At 58.1% G+C, this 18,055-nt stretch overlaps 1 protein-coding gene and 1 long non-coding RNA gene across 3 annotated transcripts in view; one reads left to right on the forward strand and one right to left on the reverse strand.

Annotated features, from left to right (window-relative positions):
- Window positions 1-375: 375 nt before the first annotated feature.
- On the reverse strand, window positions 376-12,255 carry N4BP3 (NEDD4 binding protein 3). 2 transcript variants are annotated; one of them, XM_043585831.1, is made up of 5 exons: window positions 11,942-12,255; window positions 6,351-6,701; window positions 5,565-6,092; window positions 4,949-5,203; window positions 376-4,816 (listed from the first exon to the last, which is right to left on the reverse strand). In XM_043585831.1, the coding sequence occupies exons 2-5, from the start codon at window positions 6,669-6,671 to the stop codon at window positions 4,286-4,288; spliced, it is 1,635 nt and encodes a 544-aa protein (XP_043441766.1). In that variant the 5' UTR covers window positions 6,672-6,701; window positions 11,942-12,255; the 3' UTR covers window positions 376-4,285. The 2 variants fall into 2 exon arrangements, with proteins under 2 accessions (XP_043441766.1, XP_043441759.1); XM_043585824.1 differs by having other exon boundaries at window positions 6,351-6,695; window positions 11,942-12,254.
- Window positions 12,256-12,313: 58 nt separating this feature from the next.
- The window catches only part of LOC122486405, a 28,371-nt gene continuing 22,629 nt past the window's right edge, over window positions 12,314-18,055 (forward strand). The window contains exon 1 of the long non-coding RNA XR_006298147.1: window positions 12,314-12,527. This is a non-coding gene — a long non-coding RNA (uncharacterized LOC122486405). The remainder of the gene's footprint in view (window positions 12,528-18,055) is intronic.

Genomic DNA, 18,055 nt, shown 5'->3' on the forward strand with positions numbered 1-18,055 from the left:
TCAAGATGGCAACAGGAGACCATTGCACCAAGTGTAGGGCCCTTCCGAGTGTTGTCCTGAATGACAACACACAGGAAAAGCTAGTCCCAGTTCCGGCTCTCCCCCTTGGCTGCCTGAGGGACCCACCCACAGCCACAGATGAAGTCTTCCTGTGCCAACTTACCAGGCGGTCTAGGGGCTGCCCTGCCTCCCTTCAAACCCTTATAGACAGGACCCTCCCTTGGACCTGCCCCGCACCTCTCTGTGTCCAATGCCAGGCCAATCCTGGACGCTCTCGTCCCACCCTGCTCCTGAGGAAATCCTCCCAACTTCCCTTCCTCAGAGAAGTTTATCCTTGCTGAAGAAAAAAAAAAAATTACTCATGACACTCATCAGTTTGGTAAGGAAGACTTTATTCAAGAGAGGCTACTGCAATGTGGAGTTTTGTAGTAGGGCAGAGAGAGTGGGCTCAACTTCAAATACAGCAAGGAAAAGTAGAATTTACAGCCAAGGAGCGGGTAGGGGTCAGTGGATGAAAAATTACTGAGAGGAAACCTTGGGGGTCTGGAAGCAGATTCTGGCTAAATGCACCTCACAGGAGTCTTGCTGAAGGCAGGCCAGCCGTCGCCTGAGGGGGTTGGTGGAAGATTACATGAGGAACATAGTCAGATACGGACAAAGGGGGAGTCTGGCTAAACTAAGCAGAAATCTTGCCAGAACCGGACTGTATAAGGAGACACCTGCCAAGGTCAGGCACAAAGAGAGGTCAGAAAAGTGCCTGACCAAAATATGGTCAAATACACACCCCTCATCACCTGCAGTGAAAAGTGAGCCAGCCCGAACTCCACAGTACTTACGCCTTACCTTTCATGACATATTTCACTTTTGCTTTGTTGCAAGAAATAGCACATTGCCTTTTCTTTTCCGAATCTGATAGAGCTAAAACCCACCTACTAGGGTGGGGAGTTATGCAATCTGAATTGTCACCATGGGGCATGTGTCCTCTTTGAAAAAAGGCTCCCTGATACCTATAGATATACCCAGTCTGAGAAATTTGCTTCTCCATGCGCCGTTGACTGGCCACTGTGATGTAGAGGTCTGCACGCTTTTGGCCCGGTCACTACCATGGACAGATGTGTGTGCTGTCTCCCTCCCCCACCCACAGGGAAAGGTCATGGGGGCAGGGGCGTTGGCCACTGTGGCTTCCTCATCTGAGAACCAGGCCTGGCCCTGAGGGAGGCGTGCAGTACCTCCCCAGGCAGTGAATGGGGACTGGCTCTGCAGCCCCAGTGCTTGGCCCAGGTGCCCGTGAATGGTGAATGAACACTCAGAGCCAGAGACTTCCCCACCTACTCCACTCCACCCCCAGCTTGAACCCATGACAGCCAGGGAGAGGTCTGGTTCCTCTTGAGTCCAAAGCCCTCCAGTGCCTTCTGGGCTGGAGCCAGAGCAGTCTCTGGGGATAAAAACAGAAGACACAGGCCTGCCTGGCAATGCCCACAGCCCAGTGGAGAGACCAAAATGTCAGCAGAAGTAGGGGACTGTGGGCACAGGGACGGGGGGCGCTGCCCAGGCAGGGCAGGACAGGAGTTCAGGGCAGGCTTTCCTGAGGAAACAAGATCTGGGGACTGTGAAGAGCCTCTGCCTGGAGGATGAGGGCTCAGAGGTGCTGTGAGGGAATGATGGGGTCAGAAAGGGCAACCAGTATCAGGGACTCTGTGGAGGCCAGGCTGTCAGAGGCCTTAAGTGATAGGCTGAGGGGCCCAGGGAGTGACTGAAAGAGGTGACACTAGCTGAGCTGAGAACAGAAGGGCCCAGGGGCATGGAGCCCAGTGTGGGCAGCTGGCCTCAGTTCTGGAGAATTGGCTGCTTGGGCCTAGTCTGCCAGGGCAGGGGGACCTCTGGGCACCTGGTGAGCTAAGGGGCCTGCCAGGCTCAGGAGGGAGGGTTCCGAAGCAGTAGCCACTGCAGTGGCACCTGTGATCAACTGGCCCCAGAGCCACCCAGCCGGCTTGGGGACCAGGGAACTGGTTTGCCCAGCAGGGATGAGCTAACAGGGATCCGGTTCCCTCTGAGCCACCCCAGCTTCAGCTCTCTCGTGCCCTCCCCCTGCATCTGGGTCTGGCCCTGGTTTCTGGCACAGCTGCCAAGTTTTGGTACCGCCCACCCACTCCCCGCCGGCTGTACTGGCCGGCCCAGCTCTCTAATTGCTGGGTGGGGAGCTGTCCTGCAGAGATGGTTCACCGAAAGGTAGACCCCAGCCACTGTGGGGCACCTGGACAAGCAGCCTGCCCAATTCCGGGTTGTGGGGAGGGAGTGACCCAGGCTTCAGGTCAGCACCTAGGTCTGCTGGGGAGGGGGGGGCTTCTGGAAGGTCACTGACCCAGAGATCTCGGTTTGGAGAAGTCTGTGAAATGGGTTCCAAGGCCTGTGGGAGACCAGCCTGCCTAAGTTGAGTGCTCTCTGCTTCCCTTCCCAGGCAGAGGACCCAGACACAGGGGTCTGTCCTGGCCACAGGCTCTACTCAAGCCTGGCCAGAGACAAGTGGGGCAGGGACTGGTGGAAAGAAATGGGGCAGAAGGGAGGGGCCAGGAAGCAGCCCTCCTGGCCTCCAACCCAGGGGCCCCAAACACACCCCCAGACACACCCACCACCCACAAGACAGCTTTACACACCTGCCACTTACACAGCCATAAACACACCATCCCCACGGCAGACAACACACACACCCCATTCCCCACCCTAAAAAGGTGGGGCACATCAGCTCATACTCCATAGCCCCATAGGTGCCCCTACATAGCGAATCCACTTACCACCAGGACCCACATGCTGGGGCCTGACAGGCTGCCAGGCATGGCCTGGGAAGGGGGGGATCATGGTGGAAGGGAGCAACCTGGGGTTTCTGCAGAGAACATACCAGAGGATGCTGCTGCCCCATCAGGGCAGGCACTGGGAGGAGAAGAGGTCTGTGCGCTGGCTCCCCTGGAGCGGGAAGCACATCTAATTGAACCCTGAGCCCCCAAGCCCTGAAGGCCTAACAGATAGGAAGTGCTCAATGCAGGACATATGGATACTGATCTTTACTGCAGGGAGTGGGGAAGGGCTGCCTGCATGCCAGCCTGGGTCTGTGTTCCAGGCCATCCACCCAGGAGGGAGCAAAAACCCAAAGGGGAAGCCTGACTGCTGAGAGGCTATGGGTGAGAGTGGGCTTTAGGGGGCTGAGCCCAAGGGTCAGAGAGCCTGGCGCAAGGCTGGGAGTGGAGGGCTCCTTCCTCTCAGGACAGACCTTTCCAAAATACAAATCAGATCACATCTCACCCCTGCTAAAAAATACCCCAGGGCCTTCCACTGTCTACAGGAAAATGGCCACGTTCCCTGCTGCGGTACAGGCCCTTCACCAAGTAACCCACCCACAAATTTTGTCTCCTCTACCTTCCCAGGGCCTCCCATCCCTGTGTGTGGGGGGGAGGGGTGCACCACAGCCAGACAGAAAGATGGGAGGTGGGTTCTGGGAGGGGCAGGGCCCTACTGGAGCCTTTGGGTGCTCCAGGGGAAGCTGTCTTAGGCCGGCCCCAACCCAGCAGGGGGCTGGGTACCACAGTCCAGACTTCCTACCAAGAGAATGTTTCATGTTCTAGCAATGCCTTGGTTGACTTGCCCTTTTGTTTTTCTGGGTTCTCTGGTATTGTTCCTTCCAAAAAATCCCACTGGTGCTGAGAAAGGAACTTCAGCCCACACGGCAGCTAAGGAACCGTGTGGTGCTGGGGCATGGATTCCTCCACTCCCCAACACACATGCTCAGCAGCTGCGCACACAGGCACATGGCATGGCCTCCCACCGACCATGACCATGGAAGGAGCTACATACAGCCAAGGTAAAGGGCCCCCACCCCCAACCATCCACAATCCTCTAGACCCAGGCCAGGGACAGGCCCAGTGTATCACCCAGGGCCTCCTTGTAGAAAATGTGATTTTATTCTGAGGGAGGCCAATGTCCCCGTCCCAGCCTCCCTCCTTCACGCCTGCCCTTCTGCATCACGGGGCCCTTGATCCCCCAGCCTCCTTCTCTGGGCCACATCTACTCCAGGGAGCAGGGCGGGGCCCTGCCGAGGTGCTCCTCTGCCAGGAGGGCACCCTATCCAGCCCACAGCAGCGCTGGACCACTCCTCTCGGTGGGCCTCCCCACTCCTGGCTGGCCTCAGCAGCTCCTGCCCCCAACCAGTGTAAGGAAGGAGCCAGCCCTCTCAGCACGGGCTCGTCCAAGCCGCTTTCTGGCGGTGCTTCTGCAGCCCGCTCACCCCCTGGCTTCAGATCTTGGAGGACTCCAGCCGAGGACTCCAGGGTGCTGGGGGCTCCCGCAGCGCCCGCAGCTCTTGTTCCAGCGCCTGGTTGCGGCGGTACATGTCCAGGTAGCCTCCTTGGATCTCCCGCTGGTAGCGCAGCACCCTTTCCTTCTCCTCCTGCCACGTCCGCCGCTCCCGCTCAAAGCACAGTGCCTGCTCCTGGGCGCGGAGCCGTTCCTGCACCAGCTGGGCCCGCAGCTGCTCGGCGCCACCTGCGGCCTCGCTGCTGCCACCCGCCTCCCCCAGCAGCCCCCTGCTCTTGCAGTCGTCGGTCTCACAGCTGCCCTGGGCTTCCTCCCTAGGGCCCTGCTCCTGCAGGCTCCGCACGGCCTCGCGCAGCTGGGCCAGCTCTGCGTCCTGGGCCTGCGCCTGCGCCCGGCTGCCCCGAAGTTGCGTCTTGAGACTGAAGATCTCGGCCAGCTTCTGTGCCAGCTCGGCCTGAGCCTCCCGCAACTGCTGCTTCAAGAGGCTAATCTCCGCCGTCTTCTGGCACACCTGGGCGGGGAGGGGCGGGGCACAGGATGGGCAAGAGCCAGACAAAGTGGGTAAGACCAGGAGCCAGCAGAGGGTGGGACCCCACAGGTGGCAAAGAGGACATAAAAAGTTTCTGTATGCCCAATTTCTCACCTCCCATCGGGCTTCCTCCTCTGGTCGGGTGTTAGGGTCAGCATCCGGGAGGGCACCGGGGGGCCGAGGCTCGGGGCCCAGGCCCTGCTGTGCCCGGAGCTCTTTGCGCAGCCGCCGCTGCTCCTGCTGGGCCATGAACAGCTGGAGCTGGAGGTTGCGCTCACTGCGCTCTGCCTTCTGAGCCACCTCGTGCAGCCTTTCCACATACAGGCGCTTCAGCTCGGACAGCCACAGCCGCTGGCGCTCTTCCAGCACCTGCCAAGGGGACGAGGCGCCTGCCATGCGAGGATATCCCACACACGGACCACCCAACCCCCCCTCGTTCCTGAACACCAACTGCCAGCCCCTCCACAACACTCCAGCTGCAACTGGAGGTGAAGTGCCTGCCAAGACTGCCCAGGGAGTCTCTCTTCCTCCCTTCCACGCAACTCCTAGTAAGGGCCACCAGTGACATGACACTCCCATCACATGGGGGCTGGGGAACCGAATCAACTCCATCTTCCTTACTCTCTTGTGCCCAGAGCTACGTAAGTGAACTGGCTGGGGACCCTTCTGTGTGTCCTGTACTCCAATGCCAAGGGACAGAACAGGACCCCAGAGCAGGGGGAGCCCTCACCTGTGTGAAAGGGTTGGAGCCATCCTCATCACCGAGGCCTCTCTTGAGATCTTCACAGGTGTCGGGAAGCAGGGCCACCACCTCCTCGGCGGAGGGGCAGGAGAACTCATAGGGGGGCGGTGGCTCGGGCAGGCAGCTCAGCATCGCCAGTGGCCCAGCCTCCTTGGGGACCCGGGAGGCCCGGTCCAGGGAGCCCCCAAGGTGGTTAATGTGGCCCAAAGAGGAACTGAAGGGGCCAGGACCAGTGCCAGGACTGCGGCCAAAGCTGCCCCCGCTGGAGGAGTCAGACAGGCTGGGCTCGGGCTCAGGGCCGCCCTCGTCCAGGCTGAGTGCATGCAACAGCTGGGCCCGGGCCTGTGCCTGGCTGGTCCGGGGCCCTGGGCTCAGGGGTGGGTGGCAGGCCAATGTGTGCAGGCTGCCATTGCTGCGCCACAGCTTCTGGCCCTTGTGGGCTGCCAGGCTCTGCATGGACAGGAAGCCTTTCCCAGCGCCCGCCACGGGCTTGAACACCGATGGGCGAATGCGGCACTGCCGGGAAGAAAGGGCAGCTTTGAGACCCTGGGCTGACCTCGCCTCTGCCCTCTAACGCTCCCACAGCCCCCAGGATCCTCTCTGAGAACCTGGGGTGCGTGTCACACAGAGGCGGTGACCGGTGACCAAAGACCAAAGCCTCAGGACAGCCTACAGCAGGATTTTCATGTCCCAGCCCCATAAGAGCATCTCCGAGGAGACCCCGAGCTCCCCATCCCTACCAACACTGGGGAAGGGAAGTGGGCAGAGATGCACCTTGTCAAAGCGACCCCGCTCGGGCAGTGAAGTCTTGCTGAAGTCACCAGCTCGAGGATGCTCCCGGTAGTAGAGGGTGGTGTAGTCAGCACTCTCGTTCCGAGGGGCACGCTTGGCCGTCTTGCTGTCCTTCTTGGGGAGGTGCAGGTAGCTGAGGAGCTCACGCTGGCCCAGGCCCTTCCGGAGGAGCCCATCAGGCTGGCGGGAACCCCGGGGCCCTGCAAGCGCTGCCCGTAGCTCTTCCGGGGACAAGTCCTGCCGTTCCAACAGGCTGCCCACGCTGCCCATGGCAATGCCAGCAGGGCCCAGGGCTGTGGCCATGAACTTTCAGCAGGGCACAGGCAGCTGTTTCTGGGGAGTGGGAGGCTCCGTCAGAGGCAGGTGGGCACTTGCTGCCCAATCTCTCCAATACTCTAAAACCAGTTGCTCTTTGCCTATGTCAGCCACCTGGCTGGCCCAGGCCCAGGAGGCAGATATGGGTCCCGGAAAGAAAACCCAGGACAGGACTCCTAGGATGGCAAGAGAAAGGGCCCCAAGGTCATCTGCCTGGTGCCCCAGCTCCAGCTATAAGGGCCAGTGTGATGGGGGGGGACATAGGGGAACGGCCCCAAAGCGGCAGGATGGGGCCTCTCCCAGGACTGGGCCAGCTGTGGACTCAGGCTCTGTCCAACTCTGACCCTGTTCACTCTCCTACCAGGCTCCTCACCCAATCTGGGGGGTGGGGTGGGCAGAGGGCACAGGGAACCGGGGCCGGTGGCTTATGATTCTCCATTCCTTCTTTTTCTCTGGGGAGGGGGAAAATCCAGTTGAGCCCCTCTTCCTGCAGTGGGTCAGAGTTCCCCGAGGGAAGCAGCTGGCAAGGGTGGGGTTGGGGGTTTGCAGTGGGAGGGATACAAACAGGAAGGGCCCAAGGGGAGGAAGGATGGTGGTAACAATGGCCACAGTTTCCGGAACAGGTGTTCACATAGTCATAGGGGCAGTGGAGGGAGGCAGGGGGAAGGGCCAGCGGGAGCCCCTGCCAGCCCCTGCATATGCTGCCACTCCAAAGACCACCACCAGGTGCGTGGGGGGACCCAAATCTTGACCCGGGGTGGGGCCAATTACACATAGGCCCTAGCTTCCTCATGCAGACAATGGCCATGGCAAGTCTTATCACTCAGAGATGCTGGGAGGATGGGCTGAGATAACAAGACTAAAGAGTCTAGTTCAGGGCCTGGCCCCTAGCCAGGCAGGGTCAACACAGGCTGGTTGAAGATGAGCTCAGCTGCTCAGATGACCTCCCTGGCAGGCGGCCCAGAGACCAGGTTATGGACCCAGTTCCCATCTGGGCTGAGACCCCCCACCCCTGGCCTGGCCCTACCACCCCACTGGATCCCCCCTATCCAGCCCAGGGCCCAGCACATGGTCCATACTCAGAAAGGACCTGCTGAATGAGTGAACACCACCGTCTCTGCCTCTGGCCCCCAAGCGGCTGCTCCCATCTACATACAGACACCCAGCAGGCATGTGGTGGCTGAGCACCCCCCACCCACCCAATATGCTTCCGGGACACCCACTCCCACCTCAAACAATGGTCGTTAGGAGGTTCCATCTTCCTCAACCATTTCCAGGTTTTGTGTTTGTGGAAGACAAAGCTCTCTGGGAGACGGAGGGGGGGCACGGCCCTGCCTCCATCTAATAACCTCTGAGGATGTCACAGGGCTCACAGGGCCAGAGGACTCATCCACTTAAGGAATCAGAGGTGCTGGCCACCTACAGAGACACAGCCCTGCAAAGGAGTGATCTTACGGAGTCCCGTGAGATAGCTGTTGTCCAGGGCACTGGGGCTCCTGCAGGTGAAGTGGCTTGCCCAAGGTCACAGAGCTGGTCAGGCTGAGATGCCTGTGATCCCAGCAGGATGCTGTTGAATGTTTAGTGGGGGCTCAGGATGGCATCCACAGCCCAAAGAGTTAGAATTGAAGTATCCCTGGGGTGCCTGTGTGGCTCAGTCAGTTGAGCGTCCAACTTTGGCTCAGGTCATGATCTTGCAGTTTGTGAGTTCAAGCTCCACATTGAGCTTGCTGCTGTCAGCGCAGAGCTGGCTTCAGATCCTCTGTCCCTCTCTCTCTCTGCCCCTCCCCCACTTGCACCCTTTCAGAAAAGAATAAAACACAAAGTATCCTGCCTCCCAATCTGACACCTCCTTACCATGAGCACACTTCACTCTTGTCACTGCTTCTCAGGGAGGCAGACAGCAAAGAACCTGGTCTCCAGCCCTGTCCTCACACTGCCCCTCCATGGGGACCCTGGACACTATCTCATCGCCCTTTGCCATGCCTCAGTTTCTCCATCTCTGAAGTGGGGAAAGACTGCCTGCCCTGGCCTTCCCTTTGGGTTTTTGTCACAGAGACAATGGAGGTGAAAGGTCTCATGAACTATAAGCCCAGTGCAAGCATGGGGGGGGGGGGGGGAGGAGGTGGCAGTGGTGCTGAATATGCCCATCTAGCCCCAGACGCACACCACTTCACCTTCCCCTGGGCAGATCCTTATTTCCTGTTTCAGGAAGAGACAACTAGCACCTCATGTTCTCTACAAATGGTCTCAGGGTCAAGGGGGAGAGTCCTTGAACCAGAGGCAGCCATGGGCCACTAGAGCGCATACCCCACATACAAACTGCATCTAGTCACTGAAACCAGTAGCACGGTGGTTCCTATGTGACAGGACACAGCACAGACAGTCACATCCAACAGCAGACACAGTCATGCACAAGGTCACCTTTGCAGCAATGAGCATCCTCTGGGACACACACACACACACACACACACACACACACACACAGGAATGGTCTAGCATTACTCTAGCATGAAGACCCACTCGTCCTCCCAGCCCCCAGGCTAGATGCAGAGGGTATGAGGGTGTGTGTGGTAAGGGGCTTCTCTCCACGTGCGACTTGAGCAGTTAGAAAGAGCTGTGGAGCTGGATGAAGGGAGCACACACAGCCCCTTCCTTTTGTTTTTCCCTAATGCCCTCGCCCTCCACCCTTCACCCTCCTAGGTAACTTCTCTGGCTGTATTATCAGCTCTCCCAGAGAGGCTGAGGCCCCTGGCTTTTAGGAGGTTCTACCCTGCCCAGGTCTCAGTCTGGGACAGTCCCTTTTCCTACAGGGGTCCATCCCGCCTCCCCTCCCAACACACACACATTCCTTCCCCGTTGCTTGGAGGCCCAGGGAATGGCCTGGTCAGGCCAGGGCAGCTGTGCAGGCTGGGATGGAGAGGATGTGTGTGTGGGGGGGGGGGGGGGGGGGGGGTATTGGAGGGAGAGAGAGACAGCAAGAGCCTTGCAGCCCCCATGGGAACATCAGAGCAAAAACCAGGGCCTCCTCCAAGTGCCTCCAAGGGCTTCCCTGCCAAGAGCTCAGTACACACCCTGGGGCTCAGAGCTCTGCACAGAGATGAAACCCCACCACCACCACCCTGGTGGCTAGGTTTGGGCTAAGCCATATTCTGCACAGGCCCCAGCTGGCCTCAACAGGACCCCTTAGTTCCTGTTCCCAACCCCTGGGCCCAAGATTAGCCAGCAGCACTGAAAGCCCTGGGCAGACAGGGGCATCTCTTTTGCATCAACCCTTGGTGGTGACAGGAACATGAGGCTCGGGAACCATGCTGGCCATGAAACAGAGACAGGGCACGCAGGGAAAGCATCCCAGCGTCCGTTAGTCAGCCCCACACGGCTTACCACAGCCTCACAACACCCATAGGTGGGGAATATTGAGATCCTCTTCAGAAGAGGAAACTGAGGCCCAGGAAGTAAAAGCACATGCCTGAGGACATTTTCAGCTGCCCTGGAGAAAGTACGCCAGCTCCTCAGGTTTAGAAGCCCATCCTGACCCCATCGTGAGTCTCCTCCAACGTGGGACATCCCAGAGCATGTGGGCAGGAAGCTCCAGAGTCCCGCCTTGGCTGTGGCTAGCCCCTCCAGAGCCCAGGCCCCAGGGGAAGGTCCCACCACCTGCTGGGGGGGATCAGCTTTGCTGGAGGGAGTGTCTGCAGCTGCCCCTGAAGAATTGGACTGGAATGTCCCAGTTCCAAAAGAGGGGCAGTGGGTAAGGGGGCGGGGGGAGGGCGGGGGTGATGGAAGAGGCTGGCATACCCTAGTTACACTGTGACACCTGAAGAGGTAAAGCTCGGCATCTAACCACAAAGGAGTGTGTCTGAGTATCACTAGAGAGTCACAGAGGCATACACCACTCTACAGTTTTTCTGAGCCTTTCATTTCATCATCTGGGCTCATCTCCACAACAGCCTAGTTGGGGTTAGGCAAGGAACCTGAAGGCCAGAAAGGCCTAGAAGCCAGCTGCTCAACATCCCACAATGATGAACAATTCCAAAACCCTGGGCAAGGCCCTCTCTCCTGCTGTCCCAGCCAGAGGTCACCAGCTGCCCTTCTCAGACACACACTGCTGTGTATGTGTGTGGGGCCAGCCCCCCACACCTGCCTCTCTCAAGGGCATCTGCAACCAGGTAGGTTTGGACTCCAGTCTCCTCAGCATAGAATTCTTCCGGCCCGCCCCTGGTCAAAGAGGAATAGTGGAAACACTGCCGCATGGGGACTCTGAGCCCTGGAAGCTACTGATTCTAGAGGCGGGAGCAGGCTGGCCACATTCATTCACAGTCTTGCACATGTACACCCACACTCAGCCAGCCGGCAGAGGAGCCCTGCCCAGGAGGGCCCTGGAGGAGGCTGATCACTGGGCCCAGGGTGGCCTCCTGCCTCCACTCACTTCTTGGCTGGGCAGGGAGAGGGCACAGAGGGTCAAGGTTGCAGTTCAGCCGGACTAAGCCGCAGGTGCAAACAAGGAGAGCCCCAATCTGTACTAGGGGACTGGGTGCGGGGTGGGAGGCAACCGGTCGCAGTACTCTTTCTCGACACAGCCAGGGACTTGACGTGGGCCTGGCCCCAGGCTGGGCAGGTGCTCCGGCCGCCAAGAACTGGTAGCGTCCCCATAGGTCGGGATCCCTAGCAGCTGGCAGCTGCCGCCCTTACAGAGCAGGGGACCGGAGCAGGAAGGGGGTGTCCCGGAGGGGACCGGAGAGGGGTCTCGTGGGGAGCAGACGATGTTGGCATCCCCACGAAATTCCCTCCCCCGGGCCCCGAAGGCTGTGACGGAGGCGTGGGCTCCGCAGAACTGCGGGAGGTTCGGCGAGCTACCTGGGGGGCCAGAGGGGACGTCTGTTGCTGCCTCCTCCCTGAGGCCTGCCCGGAGCGGCCGAGCTTGGGGGCCGAAGCCCAGGTCAGACTCCCGCGCCAAGGGCGCCTGCCCCACCCCAGGCGCGGCGCAGGGGTCCGAGAGAGCACATTTGCAGGGGTTGCGGAGAGCAGCGTAACCTGCCGCCGGCCCCTCCAGAGGAGCTTCGCGGTCGGTCCCTGGTCCCGCGCCTCGGCGCTTCAGTGTCTGGAAACGCACACCGCACCCTGCCACCCCCGCCCACTTCTCAGACGGGCACCTCGCGGGCGAAGGGCTGCGGTTTGGCCAAGGTCGCCCGGAAAGCGAGACCTCGGCGGCCGGCCCCACCCCCGAGCCCAGTCCCCGGCCCCCGCCGCGTCCCACTCACCATGCTGGCGCCGCTCCGCGCCCCTAGCGCGCGACAGTTCCCTCGCGCGGATTCGAACCCTCCCTCCAAGCGTCGGCTCCAGGCGAGAATGCGAGCCGGGCCGGAGCGACCAGGCGGCAGGCGCCTGGAAAACGCGGCCAGCCGACCGGGCGGGCGGGCGCCGGAGCCGGATTGGCGAGGGAGGGACGCGCTCCGCGGCGCTCGCTCGCCTGCCCCAGAGGCGGAGGGAAAACCCGGCCTGACTCACCGGCGCGCCGCCAGCCCAGAGCCCGGCCGGGCCCCCGGATGTGGGGGGCGGGGACGGGGGGCAACCCCCGCCCACCGCGAGCCAACCTGAGCCCCGCCCGGGCTCGCCGCACCGCCCAGCCGCCGCGCGCGGGAGCCGCCCGAGCCCCCTGCCGGCTGCGCCCCGCGCCGCGCGGATTCCCGGCGGGTCGGCAGCCCCCGCGCAGCCGACGTCCCCGGAGGGCGTCCAGCCAGCCCTCCTCCTCCTCCTCCCGGCCTCGCCCGTTCCTCTTCGTTTCCAGAACTCGGCAGCTTCCGAAGAGGCGCGTTCAACTCCCAGATCCTCGCCGCCTCCTCTTAGGTAAGCATTGTTACCCGTTTGAGGTTGAGCAAAAGGTACTCCGAGAGCTGGAGAGATTGACCCCAAGGTCTCTGGCTCGTTAGCGACTGAATTGGGCGCTAAGATTTTTTTCTTTTCTTTTCTTCTCTTTTCTTTTCTTTCCTTTTTTCTTTTCTTCTCTCTCTCTCTCTTTTGTTTTGCCGCCAGAGTCTTACAGGGGCAGCAGATTCAGATGCCTTCAGGGGCCAGACGATGTGAGTCAAATGGGTGTAGGACAGTAGAGGAGATGGAGACAGAGACAGAGATGAACACCTAAAGGCATTCAGACTCAAAAAATTAAAGCAGGTGTCTTCCTCAAAAAGCTCAGCAGAGTCCTCGAATGACCCATCAATTCCACTTCAAGGTGTATACCCCAAAGAATTTGAAAATAGGGACCCAAGTATTTGTACACCAATGGTCATAGCGGGACTCTTCACAATAGCCAAAGGTGGACACAGTCCATTGCCCATCAACTGATGAATGGACGAACACATTGTGGTATATCAATGCCGTGGAATAATATTCAACCATAAAAAGGAATGAACTTCTGATACCTGTTACAGCATGGATGAACCTCCAAAAAATTATGCTAAGTGTAATAAACCAGGCACAGAAGGCCCCCTGTGGTATCATTCCACTTGTATGAAGTAGGTAAATCCCTAGAGACACAAAGCAGATTGGTGCCAGAGGCTGTAGGGAGGGAGAAATGAGTGACGCTTAATGCGCATGGAGTTTCCTTTTCGGATGAGGAAATGTTTTGGAACATGAGAGGTGGTGGTTGCACAACATCGTGAGTGTACTAAATGCCATTGAATTGGACGCTTTAAAATGGTTAATTTGACGTTGTGTGAATTTAATCACAATTAAGAAAAGAAAGCACGTCACCCGTGGATCAGACTTGGCTCATGGGTCACCAGTTTGCAATCCCTTGGATTCTGTGCTGTCCTTACCCGTTTACTAACAATGGGGGTGCCAAATATAAGAGGATTCATCTCTAAGAAAACGCATCACTGCTACTTTGGATATTAGCTCTTGAGGAGCCCCCAGTCTGGTAGGGTTACTCACTGGGACAGATAAAAATTTAGCACAAGGACACACTTTACCGTTTTGGGGACCTGTGGAAAGGCCTCACTGGGGAAATCGCTTTTGAGGTGGTACTTGAATAGTGGGAGGCATTTCCAGGGAGGAGCATGCTCACCATTGTCAAGAGCCTATAGGGGCGCCCGGGTGGCTCAGTAGGTTAAACGTCCAACTTCGGCTTAGTTCATAATCTCATGGTTCGTGAGTTCGAGCCTGGCATTGCACTCTCTGCTGTCAGCACGGAGCCTGCTTCGGATCCTCTGTCCCCCCTCTCTCTGCCCCTCTTCCGCTCGCGTGCTCTCTCTCTTAATCTCAAAAGTAAATTAATTAAAAAAAAAAAAACACAGCACCTTATCCAAGATCTTCTGACCACTCCCCCACCCCAAGTCCAATGTTCTTTCTCTGTACCAGGCTGCCAGAGGGAGGTGGGAGAGGAAGGATGTTCAGTATTTTGGAACATCCCAACAGGAGGGAAAGAAATCAGAAAATACCCTGGAGCCTAGAGATGTTAAACACAGGGAGGAGAGGGGAGGGGAGAAGGGCAGGAGGGTCCTGGCTGAATGGAATCCTGGGAAAGTGGCTGCACAATGGAGGGGAGCAGAGCAGAGGCTGGGGGCACCTTGGTCGCTGCATAGGGAGCTGGAACCACTTCACTGAACTGGACTGGGTGCAGAATGCAGGGGGGCTGGAGCAGGGGCAGAGAGCAGCCTGGCTCTATCCCTCTAACAGAACTCTCATTAGAGAAACAAAATTGAGGCGCCTGGGTGGCTGAGTCGGTTAAGGGTCTGACTCTAAATTTCAGCTCAGGTCATGATCTCATGATTCATGAGTTCGAGCCCTGCATTGGGCTCTGCACTGGCAGTGTGTAGCCTGCTTGGGATATTCTCTCTCTCTCTCTCTCTCTCTCTCTCTCTCTCTCTCTCTCCTCCCTTCCCCAGCTCGCTCTCTCTCTCAAAGTAAATAAAAAAATAAGCTAAGAAAAAGAAAGAAACAAAATTGACCATGCCCCCTCCAGCCTGGCTATCTGTCTCCCACTTCTGCATAGGTCTAGACTCCAGGCTGGTAAGGACATCACCACCACCACCCCCATCCCTCCCACCAATCTGGGTAGCTGGCCTAGCAGGTGCTCCTTCCTGCCTGGTTTCTCTGAGCCCTTGAGTTTGTCCTGATCCCCTGGATGGGGAGTGCAGGGCAGAGGGGACCCACTGCCCCAAGGGAGAGGCAGCTTTGGTCCCAATCCAGAAAGTTCCTCCTTGTCCACCTCCATATGCCCTGTGCCCTCTACCCTCATGCCTTCCTGTGCACATTCACAAGCATGAACCTTAGGGCATAAACCGTAGAGCATTACATTGAACCCTGGAGTACCCTCAGCCCAACCTCCTCTGATGGAAAAACTCCCCCAGAACGCATATCAGAGCTAGTTCCTGGCAGAGCTGGGCCTGGAAGCTGGGTGTCTTGCCTTCTAGACATGGGGCTTACTGTGTTCAGCCACAGTGATGCCAAGGGGTGCGGCACTTTGGGCACCAGGCCAGGGGAAGGGAAGCAAGCTCCCTGGCTGCACCCACTTCCTGAATCGGCTGACCTGGGACCATTTAATTTCTCTCTTTGCACCTCAGTTTTCTCACCTTGAAAAGGAGATCATGTGAAGTAATGTGAAGCACTCGACACAGTTCCTGGCAGATGGTGGCCATCTGTAAATGTTAGTTTATCCGTCTCCACTTCTGATGCGGAAAGGAGGCAAGTTTGTCAGAAGGACAAAGTGCTTCATGGGGCCTGTCTTCAAGTGGCCGGGGACGCCACGTGGTGTCCCCACCCAGCATGCACTCTCGATGTCTCTGATCCGTCTCCCTGGGCTAGAGAGTAGGTGCATCCTTGCTGCCTGAGAGTGGCCAGGACTTCAAAATCCCAGGGCCTAGGGGCGCCCGGGTGGCTCAGTAGATTAAGCATCCGACTCTTGGTTTCTGCTCAGGTCATGATCTCGTGGCTTCGTGGGTTTGAACCCTGCATCCAGCTCTGTGCTAGGAGCGCAGAGGCTGCTTGGGGTTCTCTCTGTCCCCCTCTCTGTCTGCCCGTCCCCCATTCGCACTGTCTCTGTCTCTCTCAAAATAAATTTAAAAACTTAAAAAAAAATTTTTTTTTAAATCCCGGAGCCTACCCATGGTGACTAGGGACTGTCCCCTTCTCTCTGCCTGCCACCTCTGGCCTCGTCACCTCTCTCCTTGACTATTGCAGCAGTTATGCCCATGCTCGGGCTCCCAGCTGTCGCCCACTCTGCCCCAGAGGGTGCATTCCAGTCCACACAGTCTGTCCCCAACCTCGTGTTCTTGAAAGGTGGCGTCCCAGCTTTAGGACTAGTCCCATGCCCCCCTCGGGCCTGGCCTCTGCCCCTGTCTTGTGCACCTCTGCACTGGGAACCGCCTCAGTGTCCTCATATGTTAGGGCTGGTCCTTGGGAGCACCCATGAATGGCACCTGCTGTGTTCCTCACCCCACGTCCAAGGCAAGGTTACTGCCCCCATCTTCCATCCCTGCAGCAGTACAGCATTTGTGGATCTTCTGTCTGTCACCTTCTGGAGACAGTAAGCCCTGAACGCACAGCGACTGGTCTCCGGTCTATGAATAGACCCCCAGGACCTCCTCCAGGGCCTGACAGTTGGCCGTGTTCAGCTCCAACACACCATCTGCCAAAAAGCCACTGTATGGCTTCTTTCTCACCAGGAGAAGGAGGAAGAGAGGCAGGCTTGGCGCTAATCCCCAGTCTGTAACTTCCTGGTGCCCTCTGAGCCTCAGTTTCCTCGTGTGAACACGCAGAGCTGCCTGAAGGATGAAATGGCACCACTGTGAAGGAAGGGCTTAACAGCTGTGTGTCCCCCACCTGCCCTTCACTCCTTGCCTTCTCTCATCCTCTCTGGTCCCCTTGGAGCAGAGCCAGGCCCTGGCCCGAGGGAGGAGGGAAGAGAGCGGGGCGTTTCTGGAGAGGTAGCCTGCAGATTTCATACCTCGCAGAGAGCAGGCTGGCTGGTAGGGGCCTGTTCCAGCTGCTGCCAGCCCTTCCAGGAGATCTGTTCATGGTGGGGCATCATGGCTGGTGGGATCGAGGCAGTAGGGCCCTGACACCGCGCCCCGGGGAGAGTGCCCCACACCCTGGGGTGAAAGTGGACTCCCGGGCCCAGGACTGCCCTTCCTGAGTCACCCGTGCCAGGGAGGAGCCTCGGTTCATCCCTCCTGCCCCACCCCCCCCACCCCCCCCAATGACCAGGACAGCTCCTGCCTGCAGGGTAGGGTGGAAACTGACAGCTGCCAGGACTTGCTCAGGGGCCTGCCCTGGGGCAGAGAGCTCAGACCTGCAGGAGCCAGCCAGGACGGCAGTGCACTGCCGGAAGTCCAGGCGACCCAACTGGCCCACCGGCTGGTCACCGGCCAGCTGGCCTGGCCCCACATCTGCCGCCCAGATGGTTAACAGGGCACTTTGCTCTGGAATTTGGGAGACCTGGCCTCCAATCCCTCTGTCCAAGGGATTTATGGGTGGGAAAGGGGGTGGGGGGGAAATTGCAAGAAGTCTGGGGAAGTCACTGCAAAACCGTGCATTGACCAGATGAAGAGATTCTAGAAATCGGTCGCACAACCGCGTGAATGTGCTTTAACACCACTGAACTGCATGCTTGCAAATGGTTAAGACAGTAAATTACACGTTAGATGTATTTTACCACAATTTACAAAATTCATGAAGGAAGAAAAAAAGTCAGGTCACTATGCTGTACACCCGAAACTGATACAACATTGTGTGTCAGCTACACTCAAAAAGCACAAGAAAGAGGCTCCTGGGTGGCTCAGTCGGTTGAGCGTCCAACTTCGGCTCAGGTCATGGTCTCAGGGTCTGTGGGTTTGAGCCCGGTGTCGGGCTCTGTGCTGACAGCTCAGGGCCTGGAGCTGCTTCAGATTCTGTGTCTCCCTCTCTCTCCCTCTGCCCCTCGCTCCTGCTCATGCTCTCTTTCTAAAAAGCAATTTCAGGGGCTCCTGGGTGGCGCAGTCGGTTAGGCGTCCGACTTCAGCCAGGTCACGATCTCGCGGTCCGTGAGTTCGAGCCCCGCGTCAGGCTCTGGGCTGATGGCTCGGAGCCTGGAGCCTGTTTCCGATTCTGTGTCTCCCTCTCTCTCTGCCCCTCCCCCATTCATGCTCTGTCTCTCTCTGTCCCAAAAATAAATTAAAAATGTTGAAAAAAAAATTTCAAAAGCAATTTCATAAAACAAAAGAAAGAAAAAAAGTTGTACACTGAAGTGAACTTGGATCCTTATGTTCCAGGGTTACCTAAAAGACACTAGTAGGGGGCCAGTCATTTCGTTTTGAGCAAGGACTTGATCCAGATTACTTTTAAAGCTTAATTACAGAAATTTCCAAATATGCACAAAGGCCCATAGAGAAGAATAAAAA

This window comes from Prionailurus bengalensis, chromosome A1, assembly GCF_016509475.1.
Source record: "Prionailurus bengalensis isolate Pbe53 chromosome A1, Fcat_Pben_1.1_paternal_pri, whole genome shotgun sequence".
NCBI classification, from domain to species: Eukaryota; Metazoa; Chordata; class Mammalia; order Carnivora; family Felidae; genus Prionailurus; species Prionailurus bengalensis.